The sequence below is a fragment of the Cervus elaphus genome, chromosome 23, assembly GCF_910594005.1.
Source record: "Cervus elaphus chromosome 23, mCerEla1.1, whole genome shotgun sequence".
In the NCBI taxonomy this organism is placed as follows: Eukaryota; Metazoa; Chordata; class Mammalia; order Artiodactyla; family Cervidae; genus Cervus; species Cervus elaphus.
This window is the reverse complement of record NC_057837.1, coordinates 48,246,915-48,269,525: the sequence shown is the minus strand read 5'-3', so window position 1 is coordinate 48,269,525 and position 22,611 is coordinate 48,246,915. Positions and strand designations below refer to the sequence as shown.

The 22,611-nt window shown below is 39.2% G+C and overlaps 1 protein-coding gene across 4 annotated transcripts in view; it reads left to right on the top strand.

The window, feature by feature from the left end:
- FERMT1 (FERM domain containing kindlin 1) overlaps positions 1 to 22,611 on the top strand; it is a 56,774-nt gene that overhangs the window by 1,828 nt on the left and 32,335 nt on the right. For 3 of the 4 annotated variants that reach the window (XM_043884749.1, XM_043884748.1, XM_043884747.1), the window contains exons 2-6: positions 6,709 to 6,877; positions 9,172 to 9,405; positions 12,599 to 12,745; positions 14,148 to 14,361; positions 16,132 to 16,234. In XM_043884749.1, coding sequence (XP_043740684.1) covers positions 6,727 to 6,877; positions 9,172 to 9,405; positions 12,599 to 12,745; positions 14,148 to 14,361; positions 16,132 to 16,234 — 849 coding nt within the window. In that variant the 5' untranslated portion in view covers positions 6,709 to 6,726. The remainder of the gene's footprint in view (positions 1 to 6,708; positions 6,878 to 9,171; positions 9,406 to 12,598; positions 12,746 to 14,147; positions 14,362 to 16,131; positions 16,235 to 22,611) is intronic. The other variant, XM_043884750.1, reaches the window with a different exon arrangement.

The following is a 22,611-nucleotide window of genomic DNA, read 5'->3' as shown; positions in this document are numbered from 1 at the left end:
TTGGAGTTAGAACCTGAGTTTCTGTTTGCACTCCATGATCTAACTTGCTGTGTGACTTTTGAAAATTACCTAGCTTTTCTGAGTCTGTGTTTCCTCATTTCTAAATGGGATTGCTGAGAGGATGGAGATTACACAAGGATAGTGGTTATCCCAGAGTACATCACTCTGAATGATGTACACAATAAATAACACCTGAGACTGACGATGACAGTGAGGTGGTTAGACCCAATATAATCATTGCATGACACTGCCCATGCAAGAAGTCTTGTATGTTCCTCTGTGCATTGGGAGGTGCAAACATTAGGATCTTTCTAGTCAACCTTGAACTCTTGAAGTTGAGTGGAACAAATGAAATCTGTTCTAAGCCTGTTCAGATTTGCAGCATTTATCTTGTGATTCTCTTTTGCTTACAAGTGTGAACAGTGACACTGGTGGTTTAATTATTGCTTTTTATCATTTTTTTTTACTTTTTAATGAAACATAGTTGATGTACAGCATTATAAGTTACAGATGTACAACAGTGATTCACAATTTTAAAGGCTATACCCCATTTATACTTATAAAATATTGGCTATATTCCCTGTGTTGTACAATATATCCTATAAGCTATAAAGGTTATTTATTTTATACATAATAGTTTATAGCTCTTAATGTCCCCTATTTTGCCCCTCCATCCTTCCCTCTCCCCACTGGTAACCACTAGTTTTTCTTTATATATGTGTTCTCTATCTATATATCTGTTTCCTTTTTGTTATGTTCAGTAGTTTATTATTTTAGATTCCACATATAAGTGTTATCATACAGCATTTGTCTGTCTGACTTATTTCACTTAGCATAGTATCTTCTAAATACATCCATGTTGTTGGAAATGGCAAAATCTCATTCTTTTTTATGGTTGAATAATATCCCATTCCACAAATTTATCCACTCATATGCTGATGGGCACTTAAGTTGCTTCATATTTTGGCCATTGTAAATAATATCTTTACAATATGTATATTTTGTATCTTTTCAAATTGGTGCTTTGGGGGGATTATTTGTTTTGTTATTTTGTTTTGTTTTTTGATATATATCAGGAATGTAATTGCTGGGTCATATGATAGCTCTATTTTTAGTTTTTTGAAAAATCTCCATACTGTTTTCCACACTGGCTACACCAATTTACATTTTCACGAACAGTGTATTGAAGGTTCCCTTTTCTCCATGTCCTCACCAACTTTTGTTGTTTCTAGTCTTTTTGATCATCACCATTCTGACAGGTATGAGACTGTATCTCACTGTGGTTTTAATTTGCATTTCTCTGGTGATTAACGATGTTGAGCATCTTTTCTTGTGCCTGTTGGCCATCTATATGTCTTCTTTGGAGAGATGTTTATTTAGGTCTTCTGCCCATTTTTTGAGTGGGTAGTGTTTTTTTAATTGAGCTGTATAAGCTGTTTGTATGTTTTAGAAATCAATCCCTTGTTTGTCACATCTTCTAAAAATATTTTCTCCCATTCTATGTGCTGTCTTTTTGTTTTGTTTATAGCTTCCTTTGCTGTACAAAAGCTTTTAAGTCTAATTAGCTCCCATTTGTTTATTTTTGCTTTTATCTCATTTGCTTTAGGAGACAGAAAAAAAAAATGTTGCTACCATTTATGTCAAAGGGTGTTCTGCCTATGGTTTCTTCCAGGAGTTTTATGGTTTCTGGTTACATTTAGGTCTTTAATCCATTTTGAATTTTTGTATATAGTGTTAGAGAGTGTTCTAATTTCATTCTTTTACATGTAACTCTCCAGTTTTCCCAGTAGTACTTATTGAAGAGACTGTCTTTTCTACATTGTATATTCTTGTCTCCTTTGCTGTAGATTAATTGACCATAAGTGTGTGGGTTTAGTTTTGAGCTCTCTGTTCTATTCCATTGATCAAAGTGTCTGTTTCTGTGCCAGTCCCATGCTGTTTTGAGTACAGTAGCCTTGTAGTGTAATCTGAAATCAGGAAGCATGGTTCCTCTAGCTCTGTTCTTCTTTTTTTTTTTTTTTTTCTTTTAACCCACTGAAATGTTGTGAAGTAATCTGTTCTTCTTTTTCAAGCTTGTTTTCACTATTGGTGGCCTTTTGTGTTTCCGTGGCCTTTTGTGTTTCCATACCAATTTTTACATTATTTGTTCTAGATCTGTGAAAAATGCCTTTGGAATTTTTTAGGGATTGCACTAAATCTGTAGATTTCCTTGCATAGTATAGTCATTTTAAGAATATTAATTCTTCCAGCCCATGAACATGGTATATCTTTCCATCTGTTTGTATTATCTTCCATTTCTTTCATCAGTGTCTTGTAAATAGATCTAAGTACAGATCTTTTACCTCCTTAGGTTGGTTTATGACTAAGCATTTTATTCTTTTAGATGTAGTGGTAAGTAGGATTGTTTCCTTAATTTCTCTGATAGTGTACAGAAATGCAACAGATTACTCTCTCTCTCTCTCTTTCTCTCTCTCTCTCTATATATAAACATATATATATATGTTTATATAGATATATAAACATATATATAACAAATATATATGTTATAAACATAAACATATATATATATAACATATATATGTTATATATATATAAGAAACTTATATATAAGTTTCTAACATATATATATATAACATATGTCCTGAAATGTTACCAGATTCATTGATTAGCTCTAGTAGTTTTCTGGTGGCATCTTTAGGGTTTTCTATATATAGTGTCCTGTCATCTGCAAACAGTGACAGTTTTTCTGCTTCCTCTCCAGTTTGGCTTCCTTTTATTTCTTTTTCTTGTCTTATTGGTGTGGCTAGGTCTTCTGATACTATGTTGTATAAAAGTGGCTGTAGTGGGCATCCTTGTCTTGTTCCTGATATTTATTTATTTATTTATTTATTTATATGCATCAGGTCTTAGTTGCAACACATGGGATCCTTCATTGCCTCACAGGGACTCTAGTTGTGGCGTGCAGGCTTCAGTAGTTGCAGCATGTGGGCTCTCTAGTTTTGGCACAGAGGCTCTGGAGTACACAGGCTCAGTAGTTGCCCCAGGGTATGTGTGATCTTGTTCCTCTACAGGGGATCGAACCTATGTCCCCTTCATTGCAAGGTGGATTCTTAACCACTGGACCACCAGTGAAGTCCCTGTTCCTGATCTTACAGGGAAATGCTTTCACCTTTTCATTACTGAGAATGAAGTTTGCTGTGGGTTTCTGATTTATGACCTTTATTATGTTGAGGTAGGTTTCCTCTATGCCCACTTTCTTGAGAGTTTTTACTAAAATTAGTGGTTGGTGGTTTAGTTACTAAGTCATGTCCAACTCTTGTGACCAAATGGACTGGAGCCTGCCAGGCTCCCCTGTCCACAGGATTTAGTGCTTAATATTAAAAATAATGTTCCTCAGAGGTCACCATGGTCCTAGCTTCGTTCAGTTCAGTCGCTCAGTCGTGTCCGACTCTTTGCAACCCCATGAACCGCAGCACGCCAGGCCTCCCTGTCCATCACCAACTCCCAGAGTCCACTGAAACCTATGCCCATCGAGTCAGTGATGCTATCCAACCATCTCATCCTCTGTCGTCCCCTTCTTCTCCTTCCCTCAATCATTCCCAGCATCAGGGTCTTTTCAAATGAATCAGCTCTTTGCATCAGGTGGCCAAACTATTGGAGTTCCTACCTTAATACTCGGAGAATGCAATGGCACCCCACTCCAGTACTCTTGCCTGGAAAATCCCATGGGCATGGATGGAGGAGCCTGGTAGGCTGCAGTCCATGGGATCACTAAGAGTCAGACACGACTGAGCAACTTCACTTTCATTTTTCACTTCCATGCATTAGAGAAGGAAATGGCAACCCACTCCAGTATTCTTGCCTGGAGAATCCCAGGGACGGGGGAGCCTGGTGGGCTGCTGTCTATGGGGTCGCACAGAGTCGGACATGACTGAAGTGACGCAGCAGCAGCAGCAGCTTAATATTGATCTAATTAGGTGGAAGGGAGGAACTGAGTACTGGAGCTAATTTTTTAAGTGACTGTTGTGACTTTAACAGTGTAAGATGAAGACTAGCATCAGCTGGAGTTGGTTATGAATGCAGGGTTTCCACATCCATCCCAGATCTTCTGACTAGAACCTGCATGTTAATAAGATCCTGCTGAATAAAATCTGCATATAAATAAGATCCACAGGGTTCCTGTGCACTTTCCCCTAGAGAGACCCTTTCCCGGGCCCTTTGCATACACTGATGGTTTTCAAGAACAGGCCTTATGAAAACAGGGATTTCTCATAAGCTGTCTTTACCTAGCAAAGTGAAACAGATTTGTCATCACTTAAATGACAGATTTTTATTTAAAATCTTAAAATAGCCAGGAGAGGTATTATCATTTGCTTCCTACTTAAGAGAGAGTTGACATTTTTAAGTTTTGCAAATTTGGGATTCCAGTCTTTCTGTTTTACTCAAAACACTCAGTTTTGATACTGCTTAGCTTCATTCAGTTCCTCCAATGATGGGACACTATGGGTTTGAAGCACTCACCCAATCTGTACTTTGAAGAGGGGGATTGAATGTCTGTCACTCCTGTTTTAAATATTTTGCCAAAAGTGTGTCCAAAAACTTACATGATATATATAATATAAAATAGTAACTCAAGTAAGTTGGATATGTGTTGCCCCTGGCCACCATGGGGCTGATCCACCACCCAGGAGCAGAGGGCCCCTCTCGGCCTCTCTGCTGCTGCGGGTCACCCTGGAGCCGATCCCCCACTACCACCGAGCTCTGGCCCCAGCCTCTCCTCTCCTCCTGCTCTCTGCCCCCATCTCCGTCTCCGGTGTGATCTCTCTGAAGCTGCTTCCCAGGCTGCCAGTGCCTCTTCAGGCTGCTGCTGCCATGTTGTCCTGTGGACATCCGGTTCACTGGAGAAGGGAATGACAAAGACCTCTAAGGAGGCCTTACAGAAGCTGAGAAAAGAAGAGAAGTGAAAGGCAAGGAGGAAGGGAAAGATATACACAACTGAATGCAAAGTTCCAGAGAATAGTAAGGAGAGATAAGAAAGCCTTCTTAAGTGTACAATGCAAAGAAATAGAGGAAAATAATAGAATTGGAATGACTAGAGATCTCTTTAAGAAAACTGGAGATAGCAAGGGAACATTTCATTGTGAAGATAGGCACAATAAAGGACAAAAATGGTAAGGACCTACAAAAGCAGAAGAGATTAAGAAAAGGTGGCAAGAATACACAGAAGATGGTGTGATCACTCACCTAGAGCCAGGCATCCTGGAATTCAAAGTCAAGTGGTCCTTAGGAAGCATCACTACAAACAAAGCTAGTGGAGGTGATGGAATTCCAGTTGAGCTATTTCAAATCCTAAAAGATGATGCTGTGATAGTGCTGCACTCAATATGCCAGCAAATTTGGGAAACACAGCAGTGGCCATAGGACTGGAAAGGGTCAGTTTTCATTCCAATCCCAAAGAAAGGCAATGCCAAAGAATGTTCAAATTACTGTACAATTGCACTAATTTCAATGGTAGCAAGATTATGCTCAAAATCCTGTGCAGTAGGCTTCAGCAATACGTGAGCCTAGAACTTCCAGATATACCAACTGGAATTATAAAAGGCAGAGGAACCAGAGATAAAATTGCCAACATTTGTTGGACCATGAAGAAAGCAATGGAATTCAAATAAAACATCTGCTTCATTGAATATGCTAAATCCTTTGACTCTGTGGTTCACAACAAACTGTGGAATATTCTTAATGAGATGGGAGTACCAGACCACATTACCTGCCTCCTGAGAAACCCGTATGCAGGTCAAGAAGCAACAGTTAGAACTGGACATGGAACAATGGACTGGTTCCAAATTAGGAAAGGAGTACGTCAAGGGTGTATATTGTCACCCTGCTTATTTAACTTATATGCATCATACAAAATGCTGGGCTGGGTGACTCACAAGCTGGAATCAAGATGGACATGTGGATGGACATGAGTTTGAGCAAGCTCTGGAAGATGGTGTAGGACAAGGAAGCCTAGCATGCCTAGCATATGACCATGGGGTCACAAAGAGAGGGGCATGAATTAGTGACTGAACAACAAAAACAAATTATTAATGACCTGTATCTCTTATGTGCTTAAGATAAAACTACATGTTATATGACTAAAAAAGAAACTATTTTGTTCTGTTTTTTTTTTTAATTTTCATACCAGAAAATGTCCTTACTATTTTATGGAAGGAATGTAATAATATCTATGTATAGATTTCAATGATATTCTTTTAAAAATCAACTCTATTTAGGTATAATATGCATACAAAAAAAGCATCAAAGTATACATTTCAATTCAATGCCTTTTATTGTATGCAAATTATACTTCAATAAATGTGATTTTTTGTGTGTGTCAAGCATTGTCATGAGTTGTTGCCTATTGCTAAAGTAGTTCATAGAAGGTCAAGAAAAGTTGGTAGAAAGGGATGGATGCATTGGGTAGGCACAGAAAATAAGTAGCTAGGTGGACCTGGGAGGGTGGAAAGTTTAAAGTACAAGAGATTTAGAAGAGATCGTTTTTATAAGACTTTTTGTCTTTAAAGTTAAGATGCTGAATTTAATATCAGGAACTCTGCAGCATTTTTGAGGAGGGGACTAAAAATGAGAGAAAAGAAAGTTTTGCTCTGCAGAGTCTGCCTAACGAGCCTCAGTTTCCTTCTGGTCTGTCTGCCTTTTTTCATGTAGACACCTGTATTTGCCACAATGCTTTCATCCAGTGACTTTGCATCTGCTTCTTGGGAGCTTGTGGTCCGAGTTGATAATCCAAATGAAGAGGAGCAGAAGGACATCACACTGAGAGTGTCTGGAGACCTGCACATTGGGGGAGTGATGCTCAAGTTAGTGGAACAGATAAGTAAGTTGCTGCCTATTTATGGTTTCTCTACATTTGAAACCCTCTATGTCACATCATCACTGAATGACTGAACTAGGCTGTGTGACTAAGTTTTTCTGATCATCCATCTTGCAATGGCTCTTTTTTTCAGGAATAAGAGAAATGGGGAGCCCTGAAGGAGCCCAAACACCCCCTGACCCCTTCTGTCAAAACTTGAGTCTTTGGTAGCAAACGGAAGCTCCCCAGCAGGTGTAATAACCTATTTGCACTGGAATGAGGTCACCCTCCATGGTGACATCTAGGGTAACCTTAGACCACACCTGGAGCTTTAGACTATTAATGTGATTTTTTTGTCAATGCTTGATTGCTCTGTGAGCAAGCAGCCTGGTGCCAGTGTCCTTAGCCACCATTTGCTACTAGCCCTTGTTTAAACAAGGAAAGAAGTCTTCAGGGTCAGAGTGTTCACACTGGGAGTCAACATGATGGGCCTAGAATTTAATAATGTTTTATTTTCTTTGCATTTATTTTTTTGTCTTCTATTTAAGAACACCGATGTTGGCTTTTCACTTATACTAGTGATATAAAGTATCTTTAAGTTAAGTCTTCATTGGAATATAACATACATACAAAAAGTGCAATTATCATAAGTGTATAGTTCAATGAATTTTCACAAAGTCATATAACCACCACCCAGATCAAGATACAAAGCAGTACCTGTTCCCCCACCCAAGTCCCATATCTGACACCTCCCAGCCACTGTCCCACTAAGGGTAGCTATTACCCTGAATTGTTACTCCAAAGGAATAATTTTACTTGTTTGCAAACTGTATATATGTAGAATTATACAGGATAATATACCCTCAAGCATCTGCTTTCTTTCATGCCACATTATATCTGTGAGATTTATCCATTTTATTGCATATAGTTTGGGTTCTTTGATTCTCATTGATGTATAATATTCCATTATATGATTTTTTTTTCCCGCAATTTATCCATTTACCTGATGGTTTATGGATATTGGGTTCTTTACATATGGGGGCTTTTATAGATAGCACCTTTTTTAGGTAAGTATAGGCATTTCTGTTGGGTATATAGATCAGAGAAAAGTTATTGAATCGTAGGACTTTCCAAAATAGTTATAGCATTACAGCGTTTATGCTGCACTGCACTGTGCACAGTCGGTTCAGTCATGTCTGACTGTTTGTGACCCCGTGGACTGTAGCCTGCCAGGCTCCTCTGTCCATGGGATTCTCCAGGCAAGAATACTGGAGTGGATTGCCATGCCCTCCTCCAGGGAATCTTCCCAGCCCAGGGATTGAACCCACATCTCCTGCATGCAGGCAGATTCTTTACCACGGAGCCATGGGGGAAGCCTACAGCATTTATACTTCTACTAATAGCGCTCAGAGAAAGGTTTTCTAATTTAAAAAGAGAGAAAGAGGGAGAAACCATTTTTTAAGTAAAAGTACTGGTGGCTCTCAATTTAGCAAAATAAAAGATTGAATATGGCTCTAACATTGGCAAGGGGGAAAGATTCAATCTTGATGCCAAGGGGCATTGAAGAAGTGGAAGGGTTCAGTGTTGATGCTACCATTGAGAGATAAAATATTCAGCTTTGATTTTAGTGTAAACAGTTTTGGAAACTGGTAATGCAGTGGTACTGACAACAGGTAGACATTCCTGAGAACAGTGAAATGTAAACTTCTCAGTAGTTCTTTGTGCACTTTGACCAGAAGCTTTTGATATTCCCTTGTGAGCCGGTGTCTGAAGGATTCATATATTTTTTCTCATTGTTGTGGTGGTGTTGGGGGTGCGTGGGCTTCTCTAGTTGTAGCACATGGGCTTAGTTGCCCCAGAGCAGGTGGGTTCTTAGTTCCCTGACCAGGGATCAAACCCACGTCCCCTGCATTGAAAGGGGGATTCTTAACCACCAGACCACCAAGCACCTGGAAGGGTTCATTTCTATTAGAGAAATCATCTTGATTAAACAAAGCCTTGCTTCTGGCCTTCCCAGAAAGGACCGTGGCACTGAGGGACTTGGGAGAAGAAAACTTTAACATTTCATCGTGAATAAAAGTTGTATGTTTCTGTTCCTTCCATAGTATTTATATATAAAGAAGGTAAAGTTCGGTCGGTCTTCTAGCTGCCTTGTCTTAGGGACTTTGACAAGAAGCCAAGAATGATGGAGCCTTGGGTTGTGGGAAGAGATGAGAGTGGAAGACCAGCATTGGCTTTGGTTTTGCACATGCAGGACTTGACTCCAGGGTGCAAGTGCTTGCTCTCACTTTACTGCGCTCTGTTCTCTATTCTTGCAGACATAGCCCAGGACTGGTCAGACTTTGCCCTTTGGTGGGAACAGAAACATTGCTGGCTTCTGAAAACACACTGGACTCTGGACAAATGTGGGGTCCAGGCAGATGCAAAGCTTGTCTTTACCCCTCAGCATAAAATGCTTCGCCTCCGCCTGCCAAACATGAAGACAGTGCGGCTGCGAGTCAGCTTCTCGACTGTGGTCTTCAGAGCTGTCAGCGACATCTGCAGAGCCCTGAGTGAGTACCCGCAGGCAGGCACCTCTACCCTCTGTACTCTCAGCAAAAGAGGACAGGGAAATACATGCACTTCTGCCCACAAGTGGTTGCCTTTACATCCCTTATTAGGAGCACAGTTTTCAAGCCCAGTTCTGGGGACTTTAGCCATTTAAGTGAAGTTAAACCAGATGGAACATTATCAGAGTAAATCAGATTCATTTACCCAAAGCTTAAAGCTATTTCAGAAGAAAATTGTAAACAGAAAAGACAGCTCCATTAAGATTTCCATCCCAAAACTCATTTCCCTAAGTCATACTGAAATTGTTATATTGAAGACAAACGAAAAGAGTTCCATTAAGTCATTATCACCATAGAGCTGATATGTCTGTGTTGTTTTTGAGATAATGGTGATGCAATGTCTTAATTGCTTCCCTAACACTTGGCTCCAGTAAATAACTCTGTCCATAAACATCATTTGTGGAGTTTATTTTAAGCAGAAACGTACAGTTAATTATGGATCAAAAATTTTAACAGCCTTTAGGGACAACACTGCCCAAACCATTTCTTCTTTCTGGGACTTCCATAATAGTAGCAAACTCTGGGTCAGGAAGTATATTTTTTGAGTGTGTAGGTATATTCTTGAGTTCCAGGTTAATATTTAGTATTTGAGCAAAGTATATACACTATGCGAGTAGGTGATCTATCTTCCCCATTAAACTGTAAACTGCTTATTCATTCCTTCAGCAAATATATATTTTGACTTGGCAGGCACTATGGTGAGTGCTAGAGATTGGTTAGCAATAAAAATAATCCAAACCTTCTGCCCTCCCTGAGCTTCCATTGTAGCAGACAGAGACAGAAAATAAATCATGTAAAAAATAAGATGTTAAAGGGGTAGGTAATGGAGGAAAAAAGGGAAAACGTCTGATAATGTACACAGTATTGAGAGTGCCAGTGTTGAGTGGTGCAGGCTGGTGTGGTATTATATAGGAAGAAGACAGCCGTTTCTTGAGCATGTCTGTTCCTAACACTTAGCACAATGCCCGACACATGTCACATGCTTAGTAACTGTTTGCTGACCAGATAAATGATTGGAAGCTTCCATTACAAAAGGTAAGTTCCAGAATTGTCCTTGATGCATGGGGAGCAAATGATATAAGCACAAGGTACCTGGCTTTCAATAATATTCTAATGAAAATTTGAAGACAGTAAATGAGTAAATAAAATGTACATTTCAGACACCACAGTGGACTAGAAACACACATTATAGCTGGGTTCAAAAATTTGAAGTGTTTAAATAAACAGAAGCATTCATACATTCTTTTCTTTCCAGATTACACCTTCATGGTAATTCTAAACGACTCAACTTGGCATTTCTAATAATCACTTTTTTTTTGGGCCAAGATGCACAGCATGTAGGATCATAGTTCCTCATTGAGGGATTGAACTTTGAACCTATGCCCCCTGCAGTGAAAGTTCCCAGACCTAACCACTGAAATTCCAGGGAATTCCCTAATAATCACTTTTTATATCTGACCAACTGAACTTAAATCTAGCAATACGATGATTTTTTTTTCTCTCAAAGAAAAGACAAGATACAAACCTTGGGCTTAGATATCAGTGGGGTTTTTGTTTTGTTTTGTTACTAATGCTTCCACTGGGAATTTTTATTCATCACCTGGTTTTGTGTATAAATTATGCATTTGGAATGGTTACAGGTGTGTGCTGCAACCTGACTTTGTTTACTGGCAGCTCAACTGCCAGATTCAACCTCAGCTGAACTAAGAGGTGGGAATACCTGTGGAATTAGTGCATTTACCTCCGGGAAAGCTGCCCAGAGATTCTAACATCCACATTCCTTGATTTTTACCTGGGATCATAACAGCCCAGTGTACAATCAGTTCTAATTGGAAATGGCAGTTAGAAGTATATTTGAGTAATGGAGGACAGTGGGGACTATCTTCTTAGCTTGAGTTCTCCAGAAGCAGACCTGAGATAAGAATTCAAGTACAAATATTATTTATTTGGAAGGTTATGCCAGGAAACACTGGCTGGGAGTGGTGAAGTGAGACTGGGAAGCTGCTGCTGCTGCTAAGTCACTTCAGTCGTGTCCGACTCTGTGCGACCCCACAGACAGCAGCCCACCAGGCTCCCCCGTCCCTGGGATTCTCCAAGGCAAGAATACTGGAGTGGGTTGCCATTTCCTTCTCCAATGCATGAAAGTGAAAATTGAAAGTGAAGTTGCTCAGTCGTGTCCGACTCTTAGTGACCCCATGGACTGCAGCCTACCAGGCTCCTCCGTCCATGGGATTTTCCAGGCAAGAGTACTGGAGTGGGGTGCCATTGCCTTCTCTGAGACTGGGAAGAGAAGGCTGCTGATAAGCTAGTGTCACTAATCAGCTCACACCGTGGACAGCTGGGGCCCTCTGGGAAGCGATGTGGTCATGCCTTGGAGCCAGGCAACCGAGGGGTGAGGGAGCTGGGGTGTTAATATACCATTCCACTAGTCACTGAGTCATTGAGGGCTGCTCTTGGGGAGTGTTAACTCTCTGAACTCATGTGACCTATTGCATCTCTGGGGAGTGAGGACTCTGGCATCCAGAGCAGGCCCTTGGATAAAGAGATACATCCTAGCTACCATTGGAAGGAGGTCAGAGTGCACCAAAATGGGGAGGGCCAGGAGATGGACAAGGTGCCTAGGATGTCTGCCACAGGGATGGAAGAAGCCACTGGGCAGAGAAAGGCTCTGAGGACCACTGGTCCATAAAGAAAAAGATGGAGTCCTTGCTGGTTGCTTAAAAACCTAAAAACAGAAAAGGAAGGGAGAAAGGAAAGAAGGAAGGAGGGAGGGGAAAACTGCTAGTAAGTAAATGACACAAGAACAGCAAAACACTAGGAATGGTTTAAGGGGGCGGCGAGCATGGGAAGAGGCCACCATACTAGCATTGAATATGTTTGAAATAGTTTCACAACAGATTTAAAAACAAACTAGAAATTTTCCTAGAATGAATCTCCCTCCACTGTTTGATCCCCACACACCCATTTTGGGGGTCACTGATCTTCAATTTCTTCAAAAGGAATGTCATTTAATTCCATTTACTTCTCAGGAGTTTTTTGAGAAATGGTTTCAAATGCCCAACATGACTCAAAGTCTTAGAAGGAATTTTCTTTTTACTTCTTGCTTTTCTTTTTTCTTTTTTATATTTATTTTTAGATATTAGAAGAGCAGAAGAACTGTCCTTACTAAAGCCTTCAGGTGAATATTTTAAAAAGAAGAAGAAAAAAGAAAAAAATAATAAGGAGCCCATAATTGAAGATATTTTAAACCTGGAGGGTTCTCCAACAATTTCAGGTCCATCTGGTAAGATTCATGATAGGTGTTTCATTATTTTAATTTATTATTAAATCCAAGAATTTCTTAAATTCTTAAGTCCCAAGAACTCTCCTTCCCCTCTACTTAGCCTTCCCACCTCTCTCCCTAAACAAGGACTAAAACTAAGGATTCCAGTGATAAGGAAAGAATATCCAGCTAATTTTAGAACAGAAATTTTTTAATAAGGTATGTTATATAGCTCATTATTTTAATTGTGTATATTATGTTGCTGATGAATGAAAAACTTTAGCAGAATTGACCATGGATTTGTGGGATAAGGAAATTTGTTAGATCACTCAAATATACTTCTCTTCCTGAGTCTACCTTCACATGACTCTTTACTGAATTCAGTTTAAATCTTGCATTGGGTATGTAACAGGAGGGGCAGTAAAAATTCAAGAAAAGTGTCATCCTTTTATTTTTACAGACATACTCAGAGATACTGCAGACTGCTGTAATAAAGCAAGTTGCATAAATTTTTTTTTGTTTCCCAGCGCATATAAAAGTTACACTATATTGCTACCATTAAGAGTACAATAGCAGTATGTCTTTTTAAAATGTACATACCTTAATTTAAAATATTTTATTGCTAAAAATGCTAACATCATCTGAGCCTTCAGCAAGTCGTAGTAGTAAAATGAAAGATAACTGTTCACAGTGACAAATATAATAGTAATGAAAAAAAGTTTGAAATATTGGAGGAGTTACCAAAATGTAACACAGAGTCACAAAGTAAGCAAATGCCATTGGAAAAATGGTTCCAGGAGACTTACTTTACGCACAGTTGCTGCAAACCTTCAACTTGTTAAAAAACAAAAAAACATATCTTTGAAGCATGGTGAAATGAGATATGCCTATATATAAGAATGAATCTCTAGCTTGCTTGCAGCACTGAGAGTTTCTTGCATAGTATATTCCAGTACAAAGAATGAAAGGGATTACTTATACTTCCCTTATGCAAATTAGAGTCAGATGATTTATAAACCATCAACTAGCTAAGTTCTTTAAAGTGGTAAGCATTGCAATTTAAGAGATTTGCCAAAAAATAAAGTATATGCATGTATTCTGTGAGAGCTCCAGTTTTCTAATAGTGCCAGAACTCACTACTGATATAAGGGAATTTTGAATTACTGAGAAGGAGATAGTCCCACATTTGTCTGGGTTGATTTTGGAAGTTTTTACAGCCTATGAGTTTCCAAGCTTTCCAGGGACTAAATATTCAGACTGGAGTTTTACTTGTGTTTAACTTCTGCCATCGTTCATCTGATTTTTCTAAATGATACATTTAAGTTCAAAATCCATTTTAGTACAAGCAGTGTTGATAATTATTGTTCTAAAGATTCTTATCCCAAATCTCATATCCTAGTTCGTACTCTCCTTTGCTTTGCAGTAAGTCCTGGCTTATACAGTAAAACCATGACCCCCACGTATGACCCCATAAATGGAACGCCAGCATCGTCCACAATGACTTGGTTCAGCGACAGCCCTCTGACAGAACAAAACTGCAGCATCCTAGCATTCAGCCAGCCCCCACAATCACCAGAAGCGCTTGCTGATATGTACCAGGCTCGGTCTCTGGCTGACAAAGCCAAGCTTAATGCAGGGTAAGGACATGACTTGTTTTACTTCTCTGTGAACTGATGTTAATGTAGTGGGAGAGATGCTGCAGAGATGAGGCAGGGAGGGGTTGTTCAGTTCTCAAGTCAACACACCTAGGAATTGTACACTATTCACAAAGGTCAGCACTGATTTTAGCAACAAAAAAGACAAAATGTAGCCGTTTGTCATTTCCATACATTAAAAGTGTGACATTTACACATTGGGTTAACTCAATGGTTTACTGGCATGTGAATGCTAATTCTTTGTTCGGACACGTGTGCAAATTTTATGAGATGTAGATCGGCTTATAAGTGGGGTGGTCCCCTCTGTGGCAGCAGGGGAGACCCAAGTGGCCCCGCTGTCTTTTGTAGAGCACCCCTTTTCCATTCTGCCTTCCAATTAGTGAGTCCTTAAGCTTTGAAGTGGTCTCAGAAAATACACTCGAACTATTTCTCAAACCACCACTTATTTCACTCACTGTTGTCCAAGTCAAGTCACATTTGTTAGCATTCCACTCCCCCGGATCCTAGTTCACACTCTCCTTTGATCCCGTGGGATCAGACCCCACGTCTGTCCATCTGTCTGTCCTGCTGTGCTCTCATGCTCCCCGTCCCCCCAACGTGCATGCTCATTCCTGTGTCACTGCCTTGCCTCCAGCTTTTCCTCTGCTCCAGGACCCTCTCCTTCCCTCCTGCTCTACTGGCCTGTCCATGTTTGTCCTATAAGGCCCAGCCATTTAAGTCTTCTCAGAAGATCAATCATTTCCCTCAAGTCCTGTTCTACTGTTCCAGAGTCACCTTGTTTCTTTAATATGAGGCTTGGTTACCCCACTGACTGTCAGTTCCTTTCGGATGGAGACTGCATCTTGGTTATTTTTATTCTCCCACAGGGGAATATATGATTATATAAGAGGATATTTTATATATAAATAAATAAAATCAATTTATATAAACATATATAAAACATGTAAAATGAACTTCTATATATTCATATATAGAAGTTCAAGCCATTTTCAGTGGTATTGGAGGCCCCTCGTTCCCACCTCATTTCGTTGTTAACTTTTATTCTCTCCTCACCATTACCCAGTATTTATCTTTCAGACTCTAGAACTGTGCTACCCAGTACAGGAGTCACTAGCAGCATGCGGACATTTACATTTATGTTTGAGTATAATTAAAATTAAAATATGGCACTAGCCACATCTAGATCTTCAGTAGCCTCGTGTGGCTAGTGGCTATTCAATTGGACTGGGCAATACAGAATATTTCTATAGTTACAGAAAGTTCTAGACAATAAGATAAAGCCACTTTGGGGTCAGATCACCTGGTGTGGAAGTGGGCAGCTGTCAGCAAGTACACACAGCACTAGGAGGTGCGGCAGTCAGCAACTGCAGGTTCTCATTCTGGCTCCACCAGGAGGCACAGGACCCTGAACATGTCACTTAATGTTACTGAGGCTCATTTTCCTCATTGCTAAAACTAGGAAAATAATAACTGCCCTGGCTCCTTCACTGATTTACTCTAAAGTTTCAGTGAGAAAATACATAAATACAAAAAAGCACTTAGAAAGCTGTGTGATAAAATGGAGGCACAGCTATTATCAAGTCATCTCCTTTACTGGGTTTAGACTATGTTACTCACCCAGACTTTGTTCAAGGGTGTATATAGACATACATGCATACATTTACATGTATATGTATATATATCATATTATATAATACTAAAATATGTGTGTAAAATTGATTGACTTTTAAAACTTATCTTCTTGTTTTCTAGTTGGCTAGACTCCTCACGTTCCCTTATGGAACAAGGCATCCAGGAGGATGAGCGGCTGCTGTTACGATTTAAATACTACACTTTCTTTGACTTGAATCCCAAAGTAAGATACTTTTTCTCTATTCTCTCTCTCCTTTTTTAATGTAAATGCATAGAAATGTAAAACTGAGTCATTTGGTTACCAAAATTAGGATTAATTCTTGTAACTTTCTGTTTAGCTCTGCTGGGTTAGACCAATAAGTGTATACTGGTCTCTGGATTTTCCCGTTGGTCTCTGGTGGGAATGGTGAGCTTCCTCTGAGTTAGGGGAGTCTCTAAGGACCTTCATGCATGGTGTGTGCTGCCCCTCTCCACAGGGACCCAGAACAAGAAGAGAGTGAGTGGCTCACAGCATGAAGCTGGAGCCCTTCATGCTTAAGAAGAAGGGAGCTGTCAGGGCCAGGTTAAGAGGTGTAGGGGTTCTGGCGAAGAAGCCAGGACCCCATGATAGCACACACTTGGCTCCCCACCACAGTGCTGAATGAGCCTTGATTAGTGAGACAGAGGGGTCACCTGGGTCAGTAAAGAACCCAGCTGCTTGCCAACTCCCATATTAAGTGCACATCCCCTCCCTGAAGTTTCCCAGGACAGCTGAGTGGTGAAACAAGGCCTCTGAATGTCTGCTGTTTCTTTGCCCCAGCTCTCCCTTTTGGAGAGCTGTGAACCAGCACTTAAAATGGCCCAAAGTAGAAAATACAAGCTGGGTCACCTGAGTGCACAGAAGGATTGTATTATTTCCACCCCAGTACCGTGCTGGCTGCTTTTGTCCAATTACCAAAGGGCTGCTCTTTGAGAAGCCTGCTCCAAGTCACCTTCTGTGCCCATCCTTTCCTCATGCATGGCGGTGTCTCTGTCTCTTGTGCCGCTGTCTTCTCCTTAGTCCTCAATTTAAATCTGGTCTCCAGAGGCCTTCTGGGCTCAGTGCTTCTCTAACTGGTGTCTTCTTTAAAATAAGCCCTATTTCTTGTCCTTCTGTGGAGCTCTTGCTCAGTCTTTGGTTGAGATCCAGCTTTCTGCCCCTGGACCTGGCTTGTGTCTGGAGTGCATCACTTCCATCAAACCGTGGTAAGAAAGTAAATTTTGGTTCTTCTTTAATTAAATCTTGAGGAGAAATCACTGTTACAGCTTTTCCTAACCAATTGTTTTAATTTTCCTAAGGGCAATGTGAATTATACAGCTATTAGGATTTTCTTTTTATGTTGCCTGTTAGAACCAAATCTTTTTTTAATATTTATTTATTTTAATTGTTGATGATTGGTTACAATGTTGGTTTGATTTCTGTTATACATTAACATGAATTAACCATAGGTGTATGTATGTCCCCTCCCTTTTGAATCTCCCTCTCACCTCCCACCCATTCTCACCTCTCTAGGCTGTTACAGAGCCCAGTTTGAGTTCCCTGAATCATACTGCAAATTCCCATTGGCTATCTATTTACATATGTTAGTATATGTGCATCCATGCCACCCTCTCCACTTATCTCACGCTTTCCTTCTTCTCCCCCATCCTTGTCTATAAGTCTGTTCTCTATGTCTGCATCTCCACTGCTGTCCTGTGAACAGATTCGTCAGTACCGTCCTTCTAGATTCCATATACATGTGTTAATATATGATATTTGCTTTTCTCTTTCTGACTTCCTTCACTCTGTGTAATAGGGTCTAGGTTCCTCTACCTCATTAGAACTGATTCACATGCATCCCTTTACATGGCTGAGTAATATTCCATTGTATATATGTACCACTACTTCTTTATTCATTCATCTGTCAGGGGACATCTAGGTTGCTTCCATGTCTTGGCTATTGTAAATAGTGCTGCAATGAATACTGGGGTACATGTGTCTTTTTCAGTTCTGTTTTCTTCAGGGTATGTACCTGGAAGTGATATTGCTGGGTCATTTGGTAGTTTTATTCCTAGTTTTCTAAGAAATCTCCATACTGTCTTCCATAGTGGCTGTAACAATTTACATTCCTACCAGCAGTGTAGGAGGGTTCCCTTTTCCCCACACCATCTCCAGCACTTGTTGTTTGTGGATTTTTTTTATTATGGCCATTCTGTCTGAGATGAAGTGATATCTTATTGTAGTTTTGATTTGTGTTTCTCTAATAATGAGTGATCTTGAAAATCTCTTCATGTGTTTATTAACCATCTATGTATGTTTTCTTTGGAGAAATGTATTTAGGTCTTTTGCCCACTTTTTGATTGGGTTGTTTTTCTGGTATTAAGTTGTATGAGCTCTTGTATATTTTGGAAATTAATTCTTTGTCAGTTGTTTGTTTGCTATTATTTTATCCCATTCTGTGGGTTGTCTTTTCACCTTGTTTATGGTTTCCTTTGCTGTGCAGAAGCTTTTAAGTTTAATTGGGTCCCATTTATTTGTCTTTGTTTTTATTTCTATTATTCTAAGAGGTGGGTCATAAGGGATCTTGCTATGATTTATGTCATATGGTGTTCCGCCTGTTATCTTCTAAGGTTTTATAGTTTCTAGTGTTACATGTAGGTCTTTAGTCCATTTCAAGTTTATCTTTGTGTATGGTGTTACTAAATGTTCTAATTTCATTCTTTAGTAGTTGTCCAGTTCTTCCAGCACCACTAATTGAAGAGACTGTCTTTTTCACATTGTATATTCTTGCCTCATTTGTCAAAGATAAATGCCCATATGTGCGTGGATTTATCTCCGGGCTTTTTTTCCTGTTCCATTGGTCTATACTTCTGTTTTTGAGCCAATACCTTACTGTCTTGATGACTGTAGCTTTGTAGTATAGTCTGAAATCAAGCAAGTTGATTCCTCCAGCTCCATTCTTCTTTCTCAAGATTGCTTTGGCTATTCGAGATCTTTTGTATTTCCATACAGAATTGTGAAATTTTTTGTTCTAGTTCTGTGAAAAATGTCATTGGTAATTTGGGACTGCATTGAATCTGTAGATTGTTTTTGGTAGTGTAGTCATTTTCACAATATTGATTCTTCCAACCCAGGAGCATGGAACATCCCTCCATCTGTTTATGTCATCATGATACTGTACATAGAAAACCCTAAAGACACTATCAGAAAATTACTAGAATTAATTAGTGAATTTGGTAAAGTCACAGGATACAAAATCAATAAACAGAAATCACTTGCATCCCTATATACTAACAATGAAAAACAGAAAGATAAATTAAGGAATCAATCTCATTTACCACTGCAACTAAAAGAATAAAATACCTAGGAATAAACCTACCTAAGGAGACAAAAGAGCTATATACAGAAAACTATAAGACATTGATGAAAGAAATCAAAGAACCAAATCTTTACATTTTCTATGACCTCAATCTTTAATCTCATTCCTGATTCAACTTACTCTTTCCTTGCCTAGTTTCCAGGTAGCTTATTCTACCTTGTTGTATGCTATCTATTCTAACACATAAGTTTTTTTTCTGAGATCTGATAACACATAAATAAAGCATATTTATGCATTTTCTAATTGCTAAGTCAGGAATGTGGCTCCATCTTGTCTCTTCAGACTTGTACTCCTGTTGTTTATTTTTTCATTTATTTGTCAAACAACTACTGTGTGCCAAGGGCTTCCCAGGTGACTCAGTGGTAAAGGATCTGCCTGCCAATGCAGGAAATGGTCCCTGAGTCAGAAAGATCCCCTGGAGAAGGAAATGGCAACCCAACTCCAGTATTCTTACCTGGAAAATCCCTTGGACGGAGGAGCCTGACAGGCTACAGTACATGGGGCTGCACAGAGTCAGACATGACTTAGCAACTAAACAACAAACAACAACCCATGTGCCAAGAACTAAGATAGCAGCTGAGGACCCAAAACTGCTGGACATTAGAATAAGGTTTTCAAATTTATGAAATAAAACATAAGATTACAGTAAGGAATAATTATATTGAACTATTGTAACCAAAATCTTTTTCAAAATGGATATAAGTAAATCTCTTTCATTAATTGAATAAACAAGAATATATAGTGGCCATTCTCATAACTAGCTTAATATTGAAGTGGTGGTGATGCATGTGAGCATTATTGGAAAATAGCAACTGTGAGGAATATGAAAAATCTGTGATTTTGGTAGTCATGAATGCTCTATAATACTGTAGTTTGTTGCCTACATTCATCATGGATGGAAATGCTAAATTTCCATTAGGAGTCGGTGCAAATGGAGGTGTAGTTTTTGCTCATCAAAGCTTATGGACTACCTGATTTAGACTCCCAGATTCAGAAACCCTGCCCCAGGATCACACTCAGGTCTTATTCCTTCTAGAATAAGAGCTTTTCTCTATTCTTGGTCATGCTGGCCCTTCCATTTTCTGAGTCACAGCTGAGTATAATTTCAGGACTCCTACCTCTAATTGTACCATATTCATGAATTGTCTCCACAAACTGCAGATTCCTTGAAAATAGGGAACACTTCTGATATATCCTTTGCCCTCCGTCCCTACATGTTGCAAGGATGCTAGGAGAGTGATCCTTGGTCACTTGCTCTGTGATTGGATCAGCTAGGTCTTGAAGGCCCTCCTATCAGTTTCCTTGCCAAGAGATTCTACATTAAATTCCTTGCTTTGGCAATTGAGTTCATTGCTGAAAATAAACTCAGTCATCTACTTCTAAAAAATTTGTCAGAAACATGTGAATGACATCACAGTCAAAAAATGCAGACATGTCAGATCATCAGCCTAAGTTAGCAAATATGGAAGAGCAGTGTTAAATATGTGTTGTCTAAAAAGTGGAAGATTATGAGACTTCCCTGATGGTCCAGTTGTTAAGACTCTATGCTTCTAATACAGCAGGTGTAGGTTTGATTCCTGGTTGGGGAACTAAGATCCCACATGCCTCTCAGTGTGGCCAAATTTTTTTGAAAAAAGTAAAAACAATTTAAAAAGTGGAAGATTAAAAGGAATCATAATCCCAGAAGGGGGCAAGCACACCAAAGACAAAGGTCACCAGGGCCATTGTCCTAGGCTCTTTGCCTCCAGTCTCTGATTGCTTAATTGGTAAGGAATTCTCTGTCCACAGCCTATGAACAAAGTGTATTTGAATCTTATCAGCCAAATAGCAGCTGCCAATCCAAAAATGACAGGAAGATTCAGGCTGGCAGGATATGACTGCGGCACAAGATGATTCCCAACCACCTAGAGTTGTGGCAGCCCTCCTTCCCTTCCCCTCCTAAACTGCAGAGTGCTATAAATGAAACCAAGTTTAAGGCTTCTACTGTGTACTGGGTAGAGGGATACAGAAACTTAAGATAGAGTTCATGTTTTCAAAGAATCTATGATCAAATTAAGAAGAGCAAAGATAGCACCCAAGAAACCACTGCAAATATACAAGGCATCCTGTATTTAGGAGCTAAATCAGTTAATTGGACCAGGGAGCCTCTCTACTCTGGCTTTCAGAGGAGAGATACAAGCAAGCTACAGGGTATAGGCTACCTGAACTGATTAAAATCTCAGATGTATGAGAGTACTAGAATACAACATTTCAAATATTACTTTAGAAATGCAAAAAGAATCCATAAAAGGAAAGATTGATACATTTTAATTAAAAATGAAAATTGTATATATGGCAAAAAACTACAAGTAAGTAGAAAAATGTTATTGTAATACTTACTACAAACAAAAGACCAGACTCTCTAATATATAAAGAGTTCTTCCAAATCAGTAATAAAATAGCAACAACCCAGTAGCAAAGGACATGAACACATAGTTCATAGAAAAGGAACTATAATAGCTCTTAGTCTTATGTCCACAAAGAACAAAAAGTTCCATACACTATCTTATTTATCTAGAGTGTGGAGAAACAGGTTCTCTCATACATACACTGCTTGTAGGTCAAAGTACAAATTAAATCTCTGTGGAAGACTATTTGACAGTATCTGTCAGAATTACAATGCTGCATAGCTTTGACCCAGCAAATCTACCCTTTGGTATTTTTACCACAGTTATACTCAAATATGTGAATCAATATGTCTGTATGCAAGAATAGTTATTATTACATTGTTTGTTTTAGGAAAACATTGGAAACCACCTAAACATCTATCAGTAGGGAACTGGTTAGATACATTATGATCCGTTCATATAGTGTTGTGATTAGGAAGAATGAGTCGGCTTCCTTTTGATGGGAAACATGTTCAGGGAATATTATTGAGTAAAAAGGAACAAGATACAAAACAGTCAGTAGGGAAACCACCATTTGTGCGGAACAAGGAAGAAAGAGAGATTGACTTTTTTTTTTTTTTTTATGACAGAGGAAGTTTTAGAAAGTCCAATAGGCTAACATTATTTTGGTACTCTTAAAATTCTTAAACTTTTTATTGTACACCTTTTGCCTCTTTTAATTTCATTCAAAATTAATCTCATCATTATATACTCTTTTGCCCCATTTAAGGGCATTTTAAAATGTGTGCATTAATAAAAAAAGCTTTTATGACTTCAGAGCAACACTTTCCCTTTTA